This window comes from Neomonachus schauinslandi, chromosome 9 (genome assembly GCF_002201575.2).
Source record: "Neomonachus schauinslandi chromosome 9, ASM220157v2, whole genome shotgun sequence".
Taxonomy (NCBI): Eukaryota; Metazoa; Chordata; class Mammalia; order Carnivora; family Phocidae; genus Neomonachus; species Neomonachus schauinslandi.
The window spans coordinates 23,114,169-23,127,831 of NC_058411.1; the positions used below are offsets into that span (position 1 = coordinate 23,114,169).

A 13,663-nucleotide genomic window follows, 5' to 3' on the forward strand; every position below is an offset into this window, starting at 1 on the left:
TAACATAGATAAGAGGAGCCTAAGAGGGAAATCATACAAAATTCCTATAACATATTGCCACCTTTCTACAACACCTGTGCTTACAGAAAACAAAAACAAGATTAACATGAGAAATGCTGCTATAAGAGATTTCTATTTAAAGATTTCTAGGAGACGTTGGGAGAAGTCGGCACCCAGGTTTTGAGTAACAATGGTCCCTACATATACTTGAAGAAGTAAAAGGATGGAAGGAAAAGGGTGACAATGGCTCTCCCTGGAATATGTGACAGCAACATTTTGAAGAGCATTTTGAGAAAATGAACAAAAAGTTTGACAATATGGTGTGGCGAGGTTAAGGAGAAACAAACATTGACATATTGCTGGTAGGAACGTAAATCTGTACAACTTCTTTGGAATGCACTTGGGCAATATCTATCAGTTTTTGTAATGCACTTATCTGTTGACCTAGTTAATTCCACTTTTAGGGATTTATCAGATAGACATTCCTGCAAAGACTAATAAACAAAAACATGTGTTTTTGTTTGTTTTTTAGTTTTAGCAGTAGTAAAAAGCTGGAAAAAATCTAAATGTATATCAGTAGGATATTGATTTAATCAACTATGGTATCTCCATAAAATGCAGTATTATGTAACCATTAAAAAGAACAAAGGAGATCTTAATATTCTTACATGAAATAGTCCCTAAAATATTTTAAGTGAAAAAGAGCAAAATTCAGAAGAATGTGTTAACATTGTGTTAAGGACAAGGAAGGGAAAAAGGGGTAGAATATGGTTATAACTGTATGTTGTATACTCATGGATTATCTTTGAGAGAATATACAAAAGACTGATAATTTTGGTTGCCTCTGAGAAAGAGAATTTGGGTTCTAGAAAGAGATAAGAGTGAGAATTTTTACTTTTCCTTTGTTCCATGTACAGTTTTTTAACTATTTAAAAAAAAAATCCTGAATTAGTATTTATTAAGAAGAATTTAATATTAAATGTTTAGGAAGCATCCTACTATCATACTCAAATCTGGCTATTATTTATACTATTAGTAAACTTGAAGTGTTTTATGTTATAAAAAATATAAAACATTCCAAAGGGGAAAAAATGATGTATTATTTTTTAAAAATCAGGTTTTGAGAAAAGTAGAGCATAATCATTTAGTAGGGAAAGAGAAACTCTCAGGTGTGATGTTGATAGTTTGATACACAATACATTATTATACAGAAGATCTCGCTTTGTGATTTTCCATCTCCACTAAAACGCTAAGTGATATGATCAGGCAAATGACTGACAGTCATGGTTATCCAAATCTCGGAACAAATACCAAAGAGGGTTCAGAATTTTCTTCCCAGAAGACTTTTAATAGTGAAGAAGTCAGCCTTCCTGTGGACCTCAGGTATGTGTTTCTGAGTTAATGGGATGAGCTAAACAATTCAGCTCTGGGATTTCTAGATAAACTAGGCCTAAAGATGAAATAGCATAGTCCAGTACCACAGAGAGGGAAGAAAGAGAAAAAGGAAGCAAAAACCCCCAAAAGCCTAGTGTAATAAACTGCATTTCACCAACCCATTAATTTATGCCTAAATTAAGCAAGAAACACCCACGCACTGTTGACTTGGCCAAGACATTGGAAATTGAGTCTGCTTAAAAAAAGCCTAAGGCACAGAAGCTAATGCAAAAGGCAAAAAGCAACTGCTAGGCAAACCGGTGCGAGAGAAGGAATATTTAGTAAATACTAGTAGCCTTTAGAGGTATGACTTGGAGTATCATATCCTGATGTTATTTTCATATAGCTCTTATATAATTGTACACTTCTATGATGATTCAAAGAGAACAGAGTCTGTGGAAGGGGACAGGATTATCAAAGCTGTTCTCTCACACAAGTGACTACAGGATGACACTGAGTGTTTTAAGGTCAGTATATTTTTGTATGGCACTCTATTTCTTTTCTCCTTTATATCTAAGAGGAAAACACTGAACCTTGTTACAGATAAATAAAGACTTCAAGTTCAACGTAATTGGTGGGGGGGGGGGTTCCTACATCTCCCTAAATAATCAGGCATGTACACAAACTCACAATTTCCATACGATATATACACCTCTTTTTAGAAAGACTGAGAAAATGACCATACACAGAGGAATCAGCCTTTCAGAGAAGGGAAAGGCTAAAAAACAAAAGGATGAAATTGATAGTTATTCTTATGTGTTCATTATAGTCATTCATGTTGTCTTCATCTGTCATTAATATGACTATACTATATTCATTCAAGCTGTGCTGCACATAGCTTGAAAGGGAGAGAATAAAGTAGGGGCTAGGAAATCAAAGGGCAGAGTCAAAATCAGACAAGGTGAAAAACAACAAACCTTTTTCCATACTTTGATTTGAGCAAACATCCATGAGACCAGTAAGAAGTCCATACCTGTTTTCAGAACCACACACTTCCTAGGGTACTGCCAGCCTCATGGAACTGGAACTGTAGGAACAGGTGATTTTCTCCAAAATTCCCCAGAAAGTAGCCCTGTTTTCTTTAGTAGTGCTCCAGGCCACCCTGTAGTTCAATCACCATGATGACTGCCAACTCTGTTGATCTTCTGCAATTTAAAACTAAGTTCTAAGCTGGAAATTTCCTGATTATATATTTTTGAATATTCCTGCCAATTGAATCAAATCCAGCAATGTCCCAATTTCAACCAAAGGCCTCGATTTGTATACTCTCTAATATATGTCTGGAGATAGAAGCCAGAGAAGAATTTATGTGTGGTATTCTTGGACGATTTGGAAAGCAGGGATAGCAAGATTTAGAGTGAGTAATGATAAGTATATCATAGATCTTATGGGGAACGACAAAGCATTGGAAAAGAGAAAGAGGAAGGAAGGCAGAGAAGCTGATTAAAAAACAAACAAAAAACCTGTTTCCTCTTCTTGGAAACACTCAGCACAGAGCTGGGCCAAAGTCATTGACAGAAGGACCAGATAACAAGGGCCAAAAGAAAGAGACTTTCATTCAAGATCACTATCCTCTATTATGGCCAGTTGTCTTCTCCTTACACTAGATCATCCTTCTTTTTCATGCTCTTTTCTCTAAAGAGTGTCACACAAACCCTTGGAAACAGCCATTTACCCAAACATTTTGCAGCAGATGAAGAGGAAAAACATAGATGGTGTCATTCTGTATTTTACCTGACTTTCCAGAGGACAGACATTCTAAAAAAGGATTACTGGAAAAGTGCATGAACTTAAATTTAAACGTGGTTAAAGCTTAATTCAGTATGTCCCCTCAAGGGAAAAAAGCAGCTGTGTTCTGAAACGTGAGTAATAACACCCTCTGACTTCTATTGAAATGACACCTGAGACATAACAGGAAAATCCCTCCCTCTGAAACTCAGGCTACAAATCAATCTCATCACAAAAACTGGGTAAAAGGAAGGATCTGCCCACCTATTACCAAAACAGCTTTAGATCCCAGAACAGACTGAACTATGAACTTTGACATCTAGTCCACAAGGAGAGAGGTTTGAGAAGTTCTGATTACCTGGACCTGTTTTAGTTGCCTAGCCTTCTCGAACTTTTCCACCCAAGTGCCAATAATGCTAGGGATGGAAAAAAGAAGATACATGATAAAAATTATATGTCTTTGAATTCTTAGTTTTTCTTAAAACCTAAGATTCATAAACTAAATAAGATTCACACTTATTTGCATTCTTCGGCATAACATATCACTTTGGTCTCAATTCAAGTTTTTACTCCAAATCAACAATTAAAATTGACTTCAAGAAAATATGTCACTTTCACTTCGTGACTCTTCATTCCCCTGGGTGCACATTTATATACCTCAGCACTCAAGGTATTAGATTAAAGGACTCCTGCTCTGTTTTGTTTTCTTTGGTTTCTATTCAACCACTGTTCATTTAGTGGGCACTATGTATTCTTCCTCTGATGTTCTCCCCAAAATTAACTTCCTCAGTATGTTAAAGGTTTATCTTAAGAATTCAAAATTGATTTCCAAAATCCAATCTTGGCTCTCTACCTAAATATCGAACTAAAACTAGTTATACTCTTTCTATACTGTGATCAAAGTAGGGAACACATATTTGCTGACATATTTCTTCTCAATGATGGTTTTGGGGGGCTCTGAATAGAAAATCTTTTATCACATTTAGAAAACCTGCTGGCATCTATGTCCTGGAAAAGAGGCATTGCCATGGGATGCCTGGGTGGTCAGTCGGTTAAATGTCCCCTTCGGCTCAGGTCATGATCCCGGGGTCCTGGGACCAAGCCCTGAATCGGGCTCCCTGCTCAGTGGGGAGCCTGCTTCTCCCTCTGCCTGCCGTTCCCCCTACTTGTGCTCACTCTCTCTCTGACAAATAAATAAAATCTTTAAAAAAAAAAAAAAAAAAGAGGCATTGCCTTCCTAGAATAAAGAATTCTGGAATGTGTCTAAAGATGACTTTTCATGGCTGATCAGATAATATATGTGAAATTAATTGCAAGATAAAGTGTGGATAGAGCACAGAAAGCAAGTCCAGATATCTCGATCAAATAACTCCTTCAGTTCTCTATTCTGCAAATAAGTATCTAAGCCAGAAGATGCTAAGTTCAACTTAGAATGAAAATTTTCCACCTTCATGCTTTCCATAAATGAACTATAATTTTTTTAAGAAGCCAAACACAAATGACTACATATTATATGATTCCATTTATATGAAAAGTCCAGAAAAAGGAAGATTTATAGAGATAAAAGCAAACTGGCAGTTGTATAGGGCTAAGGGTAACAGCAGGGATTACCTGCAAATGCACATGAGGAAAATTTGGGGGGGTGGGGGTGATGGAAAAGTTCTAAAATGTGATTGTGGTGGTGTTTGGACAACTCTATACATTTAATAAAAATCACTGAATTGTAGGCTTACAGTGGATGAATCTTGTGGTATAGAAATTATACCTCAATAAAGCTGCTTGAAGAAAGAGAAAATGCCAGTCTTTAGGGAAAAAAAGGATGTTTCAATTAGCCTTTTAATGATCTAAATATCATGAGAAATTTCTGGCTAATTAGAAATGTTTAAACACAGCAAAATAGGACATTGCTTAAATTAACTGAAAATGACTCCAAGACAAGCATAAAGCACTCTACTTTAGGAAGTGCTTGTTTATATCAATTTTTTACATTTCTTTTCCTTTGTTAATTTACATGGAACATTTGGCCCCCCCCAAAAAGTGTTTTGGGCTTTATTAGTTTGTCATTCTGATAATCAATCTCCCAAGAAAGAAGGTTAAACCAGTAGCACCTATAAAATATGATGGAATAAAGAAGCAAATGAAACATAAAAGTTGGATTATTTCCTTTTCTGAATTTGTTCCTACTGAAAGGCCCTAATGAGGAAAGAAGTAAAAAATGAAGGGGTCATACTGAGAATCATGTGTGTTAGGTGCTCAATCAGTCTAATTTCATCTTCCCAGATCCACAGGAGGAACATATCCCCAGCTTCCTTTGGGTTTTGGATGGAGTCATGTCTGAGAAAATATGGGCAGAAGTGATGTCCATCACTCCAGGCAAGGCAATAAAAACACACTGCATTATATCCAAGCTCTTTCTCTCTTCCCTATGATATGGCTGGAAGTTAGAACTCCAAGATGGTGAACCCAGGCCATGAAAGAGACCTGGATGCCTAAATTACTTCCTTGAAGAGAGCTGGCATTGGCACTGAATTTTGCCTGAAGGAGAAATAAACCTGTCTTCTGTCGAGCCATTGAAATGTTGGCATTGTTTGTTATAGCTAATTGCCCTAATTACCCTAGTTAGTTACTTAATTATCTTAACTGATATAAGATGCTATAAGACTCAAAGTATATTTCTTCCTTTCTTCCTTTTGTCAACTACACCTATTCTTTCCCTCCTGCCCATCCTTCCTCTTTCTCTTCTGGTTCTCTGACCTCATGACTCCAGTTAATGTTCATTTCTGAGGCAGAGGAAGAAATACGTGAGTACTATTCAGCCTGCACTTCATGAACACCCTTCTTCAAGAACCAGAATATTTGAATGGGATAAAGTAAATATAATAGGCTGTAATTTTTCATTCAGAAGAGCCAGAACGTGTCTCAAGACTTGGGTTAAAATGTTGCATTATCACCAAGAACAACGCTTTGCCCGCCCTTTGAGAAAAAAAAACCCTACAGTGATAAATGCTGGGAAAGAAATGTCAGAGTTGGCAGCCACCTTCTGGGTCATGAACTTTGCTTTTATTTTCTGAAGCTTTCAGTAGTGGAGAAGTGCATTCTGGTTGCTCTAATGTTTTTGGTCCACCCCTGAGGATTATTTCCCCCAAAACAATAAATTACCATTTCAATTCATTTTCAAGTTGTTTCCTTATCCAGGTGCCCTTTCCTCCTTTTCTGCATAAAGAGCAAATGCAAGGAAAGAAGAGAGGACCCACCCCAATTCAGAAACCATGCCCTGGGCCACACTCAGCCCGTTACCCTCACCCCAGCCCTTCATATTGCCAACCCCAGCTCCCCCCAACTCCATAGTCAGAACAGAAAATAATTCAAACAAAAAACAGCTCATAAACAGTAAACAAAATAAAGTCAGTTTTTCTTTTCTTTAAGAACAAAATGAAACTTGAGGGAAAACTTACTGGAGTTACAGTTTATCCTGATACAGTCTAGATGGGGAAAAATAAATGAAAGATGAAATTGCATCCTTCAAGGTAACAGCTGCAGACATCCAAAAACAATCAGTCCACCCTTCCGGGGACAGACACACGCAAGAAATGTGGCCATTTTATATATATACAGTATGTACAAGTTTAAGGGTGGGTGTATATGTACAGTATATTATTTAGTAAAGTTGGATACATATATATATACACACACACACATATATATACACATATGTATAAAGATATATACTGGTATACATATATATCCACAATAGACACCGAGTATGCTGCTCCTTTTTTTTTTTTTTTTCAAAAACCTACTCATTTATATAAAGTATTTCAAACCTGAACTTTGAAATATTAATTTTGTTCAACTTGGAAAATTATGTAAAAATTTCTCCACCAAATGCAGATTATATTCTAGTTCCCCCTATAATGATTTTCTTAAAATTTATCTTTAAAAATAGCATCAACACAATTTTTATATTAGTTTTCCAAAGATATATTACCAATCTGACACATTGTTTATGTTTTTAAAAAATCTGTCCATGAAGTTTCTCAGTGCAGTATTTAACCCTTTCTCTTTTTCTAAAAACAAACTCCCTCCACCCTCTTCTTTGCTAGGGCCCCAGATGCTATAGAAATTTACATAGGCAGACGTGCCATTATCCCTAGAGATAAGGAAAGGGTTAATACCACCTGGTCATTTCCTGTCATAAAATGGCCACTTGCAAACAGCTAACCGCACAAACACCCATCCCAGATTTTAGAGAGGTGGGGTTGGGTGTAGGGTAAAAGGAGTTGAATGATGTTATCACAATTGATGGGGTTCTCTGCTACTGTTTCAAAGGCTCCCAGACCAACCCACTCATGAAGCCCATCTTCGCCTTCCTGCCTGAATGCTCAGACTGAATCAAGTGCCTACAGCATTCAAGGAGAAGGCGAGACAGGTATATGGGGAGGAGGTCTTGGGCACCTTTGACCTAATTCTGCATCTTGAGGGAAGAAAATTCTTTGTTTTTACATTTTTTAATGGGAAAGAGAGGGAAGAAAGGGTGCTAATCTTCCAGTCCTGGTAACCCGACAGGGTATCCTATGCCAGAGTTCTGAGTATCTATCCTTTTATTAATATCTGTTTAGAGTCATGAACACCCAGCACAAAAGGTCTAGAGTCAATGATTATATTTGTAGGGGACTGGGTAGAACAGTTAAAAAAGGTCTCAGATTAGTTGTGACAAAGTTGCCCAGTTGAAACTAAATTTGACTTATCATGGTGGGAATTCCCATAAGAATTTGTTTAAAGCTGGATACTAAAAAGTAAAAGTAAGACAAGAAGAAGAAAAAAAGTTACAGGAAAAAAATACAGTTAGAAACTGAGCTCCTCTGCCTAAGACTAACCCAGTAGTTTTGGAGGACTCCTAAAGGATAATGCCATCATTTGAATTTCCCAAAGTAAACCATTTTAAGTAAGCAAGTGAAAGAGGAACCAGTGGCAAAGGACAGGGCAGAATGAAACTATGGAAATCCAGATAGGAGAAATCTAGAACACCCAATCATTCTGAGGAAGGAGGTGGTACGCTTATTTGTTCCCCAGAAGAACATCTCTTGAGAAAAATCTGGGTTTGGTTTCGTGCGGTTAGGTTTGTCATGTGTCGTCAACCGCAACAGAAAAGTGGGAGCAAACAGCCCTGGAGCAACTGGTACGATCACCAAACAGAGGAGGCCATTCCCCTGGTGAGGACTGGGAAGGGGAAGGGCAAAGTAGGGAGGAAGGGGTGGGGCTTCAGCTACGGGTTGCACCTGCCATAAGCCAAAGCTGGAGAAATGCCCCTTCCTGATGTATTCAGGAGAGAGGGGAAACAGTTGTATGGGCATGCTTAAGAGAGAAGGGACGAGAAAGAGTGGGCCTAAAGCAACAAACCTGAGAACTGTCAACAAGAAGGCATTGTCTTCCTTTGTTTCTATGCTGTTGAGGATTTTATTTTTATTTTTTAAAGATTTTATTTATTTATTTATTTGAGGGAGAGCACAAGGGTGGGGAAGGAGCAGAGGGAGAAGGAGAAGCAGGCTGCCCGCGGAGCAGGAAGCCCGAGGCTGGGCTTGATCTCAGGACCCTGGGATCATGACCTGAGCCGAAGGTAGATGCTTAATGGACTGAGCCACCCTGGCACCCTGAGGATTTTATTCTTAGACAAGGACCTGGTCTAGAGAGAGGTGCTGGGTTCACTCAAATGGTTCCATGAACTGAATGGTGTCTCTATACCATTGTGAGGACTTGGAGCTTTCCAGGTGGTAGACAACTGGCTAAGCCAAGAAGTGATGAATTATTTTGATATTTTACCTGAAGAATAAGTGGTTCAAGAAAAAAATCTATCCCAGTGCCTTGCTCATAGGCTCTGAGAGGGTAGTCTTGATAGTGAGGATGTATTTTTTAACGAAAAGTGAATCCAGGGAATTGGGCTGGAAAAGCAACTTCCTTAAATCTATCTTGAATAGCAGCCAAAGTTCAATCTCTGCCTTACCCTTGGCAAGGTATCTGAGGGGTGTATGTGTGTCTGTGTATGTCTGTGTTGTTCATCCTGTTTCATTTAGATGTTTTTTTGTTTTATTTTAGTAAATGAGAAATTATTATTTTCTAGATTAATAAGCTTTGGGTTGAGAGCATGGAAGAGGTGAATGTTTCTAGGAATTGTATGTTTTCAACAATGCATACTGTAAACAGTTGTCAGCAAGCCCATGTTGCCAGAGAGAGAGAGCGCATCTGGAGAATTTGAATACAACTAACCAAACTGCATGACACTCCCTATGAGCCTCCACCATTGAAGAAGGCTTGCTGGTGTTCTGCTGAGGATTCAGAAGGGCCATGAATGAGATACCAATACTGACTGACTTTTCAGCTGTATGGCTCAATTCAAACCAAGCACTAGGGAAAAAAGACTCCCTCTGTGCATGTTTAAAAGTTAACCATCATGAAAGCAGGTAGAAGTCATCAAGACTGCCACATCATTGAGCCACACAGTACTGACCCGTGGAGGTAACAGACAACCCACGCTGACCCAGCATTTTAGAAACCCGGGTTCTAGTCTCAGCTCCACTATCGACTTTTTATGTTAGCTCTGAAAATTCCTACGTTTCTTTATTTGTCTCACATCTGTAAAAGTAAGCATAAAAACACTTCCTTGGTTTATCTCACAAAATTACTGGCTGACTGAAATAAGGTTTTTGAATATTTAAATATACTATAATAACAAAATATTATATGTTTTAATTGTAAGGGATCAAAATATGATTGATCAATAGCCAATCTCTCAACTTTCAAAAACAGGCTGTGTGTTTTAGGACGCTTTTCACGCCTGCTCTTACCACACCCAGCTGTCTTCAGAGAGCAAGGCCCTTAGGAAAGCCTAGTCTCCTTGACATTTAGGAGATGGATATACTACATCAGAGAAATATATACTAGGCTTTACATCATGAGCTTATATACGTAACCAATTTGAAATAAACTGTAATATCATTTGTGCATAGTCTAGAAAGGAGACACAACTGAAATGGTGAACAAAATGATCATTGGAAGTTAGTTCTTGCAGAGAGTGTGAATGCAAACTCTGCTTAGACATGTTTTCTTCTTTAAGTAAAGGGAAATATGAACTCATAATAGGAGAAAACATTCACAAAGGGGTATATTTTGGGGAGGAAAGGAAAAGAGAACCTTTAAATAAAGCATGAATATAAAGAGTTTTGTATACATAGGCACAGGGAATTTCAGTTCGGTTTTCCATGTTAGGTTTGAAAGAAAGGTAAGTAAATTCAAACCAGTCATTCTGGTGAACCATACTCTTCAGGGAAAAAAAGAAGTCATTATTGCTTCTGAAAAGTACAGTGCTCTCCAACTCCATCTTACCTAAGATATCTCAATTTCGGAGGAGCTAGACTGAGTGTATGCTAGAAGGAATCAAGACGCAAATGCAGTCTTTTTGAGAGGCACTTCTCCCAGATTTGGGGCAAAGTTTAAAACAGAGAAATAATGTTTCTAGGAATACACATGGGAACTCTACTAACCGCGTGTGCTCGTACACGCGCATGTGTGTAAAAGAGAATCTGTCCATCTCCTTCCTCATCCCCTTTTATCTTCCCCCACTTGTATCTTCTTCTAAGATATGAGACCTGCCACAATTGGCTTTCTCATTTTATAAAACAATATCTAAGAAGGAAAATCTATTTTCTGTTTAGGGACAGTATACATTTCCCCAGGATCCCATGGTGCTAATCATCCTTATATATGTGCTTCTCTCTTACTTTGAAATAGATTCAGAGTTAAAAATTGTCTACATCTTTTTCTGTGAACTATTTAGGATGTTATGTTCATTTTTTTGTTTATTTGGGTTTTTTTTTTTTAATTCTTTTTATTTCTTCTGCTATTTTTCAGGGAAGTAAACAATCAGCTACTGGTTGTTGGTTTTAGATCATATACACTCTTTTGTTGGTTTGTTGGAGGTGGGGAGGATGGTGTAGGGAAGGGAAGGTGGGAGGGACAGGGGTATGCCAGCCCCTGCAGGCTGCTCAGTACGCTCTGTTCTCAAGGCTGTTTGCTATGCGGGCCGCAGGCTTTGGGCCTTTGAAGGGTTGAATACCATCTTTTGATTTACCATGGCTGATGGTGGGGAGGACTGAAAACTCAAGAACACAGAGATCCAGCAAAAAGAAATACAAAACCCAAAATAACCAAACACACATATACACAAACCAAAGAAAAACCAACAGACACATTGACAACAGAAATCAAGTGAGGCTGGACAAGAACAAGGGCACAGTGTTGTAAAAGTTGCAATTTGGAAGAAAAAAAAAGACATAAGTAAAGCCACTGCTCAAAACAGTCCTCTGTGTCCTAGAGATTTTTAGGATCGTAGTGTAGGCATTTTCCAAGTGCAACCAGTCAACCTGACATTAGGTAAGACTGGTATGGATTCCAAACTCCACCTCCCCACTAGGCCATCTAAGGTTTTATATGGTCTTGTATCTGGTATGTTTGTCCATCATGTCTTCCCCATGCCTCTGACAAGCCATTCCACTGGAATCTTTGTAAAGGAGTTCTGTATCCAAACATATGCTATATACCCAAACAAATCCATGGCTTAGAAAGCTTGGACTCAGCCATACCACTCATCCTGTTGACAGAGGGCACTGACTTTCTACTGAGTAGAAATGAGGTTGGTTTCTTTCCTTCCAGGAATCAAGAGGTTCCCATCCTCCACAGAAGATCAATTAGAATCCAGTCAAGAAGGTCAGTAGCAGGAGCAAATGTGAGGCCATCATGAGGGGAGTTTACAAAGTATCTATTACAAATAATTACAGTGGAAGAACAGATCCTCTCCCAATAAAGCTGTAAATTTGAAATTGTAATTTTTCAATACTAAGGAAAAATTCATATGTATTACATGAGGAGGACAGAGGAATTGGTGAGTAACAGTGTGAAACGACAATCTTGATAAAAGGGGCTGCTAGACGATGGGGAAGAATGTCAGGAAGGAAGAAGGGGATACATATCAGGGGCCACATTCTCCTTCCACGTGTCAGAGACTCTATAAACTTACAAAATTATTTCTCCAATGGGACAACAGAAACAATCTGACTTGTCCTCCCACTAGGAGAAAGTACAAAGAAATACCAGTGCCACCAGAATTCCCCATTTGTGGGGAAATAAACAATGCAGTTCTCATCCTGCTCACAAAGCTTAGTTCTTTCCAACCCCAGCCTCCCATTTTGCCTCCATTTGCTGTCTTATCTCTGCCGTCAGGTTTGACTGTTTTGAGTGGTGACCAAGCAGTTGGACTTGATGGCAATGTGACTGATCAAAAGATGGACCAAAGTAGCGTGTTTTACACAAAGCTAAACGGTTCCAAAAAACCAAGAAAGGAAACTTAAAAAATAAATAATCTAGGAAAAACAAAAACAAAAAAAACCACCACTGTCAGAAACCAGAAATTGACATCAAAACCTCATGCAGAAACAAGAAGAAGGTGTTTGTTGCTGTTGGGTTTTATCCTTGGTCTATTAAACAAGAGGTGAGCAGCTAACTTTTAAGAAACAAACAATTCAATCAAACCAATGAAAATCAGAAAAGAAAGGGAAGACAAGCCCAAACAAAGTGGCAGAGGGTACTTCATACGATACCTAAGTTAACCATGAGCTTGACACGCCCCCCATCCAGCTCCAAGCGCAGGGTGTCCGCAGAGTCCCTAGATGTAGTAGCCACCAGCAGTCCATAAGCTCGCTGGGACATGAAGCGGAAGGACACATCCTCTGCCTCAGTGTGCATGACCATGGGCATGATGATCTTCATGTACATGCTGCCGTCGTAGCTCAAGATGGATGCCTCTGCAAAGAAGAACGGAAGGGATTGTCAGGATGAAGGATATCAGAGTTTCCCTTTACTTCCAGGGTAAGGACAGTAGGGTAGAGAGGGCGCGAAATTTGTAGCCAGGTGACTGATGTTGGAGAGACCTCCAGTGTCACCACTTTTAAGCTCTATGACCTTAGGAAGACCACTTAACCTCTGAGGTTCTGTATCCTTATTTGCCTTTAAAAGGCATACAGTGGCACAGGTCCCTGCCCTCCCATGCTCACAGACTTATCAAGTGTACCAAAAGAAGTAAGAGATGGGAAGATGTTTTACAAATGTGAAAATGCTCCCCACACATAGTAGTGATTTAATGTCATGTGCTATAGACAAAACAAAAATGCATTAAACGAAACTTAGGCTCCTGAAAGTATTTCATGAAGGACGAGAGGAGGGTGCCTGGGTGGCTCAGTTGGTTGGGCGACTGCCTTCAGCTCAGGTCACGATCCTGGAGTCCCGGGATCGAGTCCCGCGTCCGGCTCCCTGCTCGGCGGGGAGTCTGCTTCTCCCTCTGACCCTCCCCCCCGTCATGTACTCTCTCTCTCTCTCATTCTCGCTCTCTCAAATAAATAAATCTCAAAAAAAAAAAGAATTCTCTTTTAGGGCGTCTGGGTGGCTCAGTCGG

General features: G+C 39.0%; 1 protein-coding gene across 4 annotated transcripts in view; it reads right to left on the reverse strand.

The window, feature by feature from the left end:
* Positions 1-13,663, reverse strand: part of NRXN3 (neurexin 3) — a 1,459,332-nt gene that overhangs the window by 923,072 nt on the left and 522,597 nt on the right. For all 4 annotated transcript variants that reach the window (XM_021679606.2, XM_044918184.1, XM_021679607.2 and 1 more), the window contains 2 exons: positions 12,813-13,016; positions 6,618-6,644 (listed from right to left, as the gene is read on the reverse strand). In XM_021679606.2, coding sequence (XP_021535281.1) covers positions 6,618-6,644; positions 12,813-13,016 — 231 coding nt within the window. The remainder of the gene's footprint in view (positions 1-6,617; positions 6,645-12,812; positions 13,017-13,663) is intronic.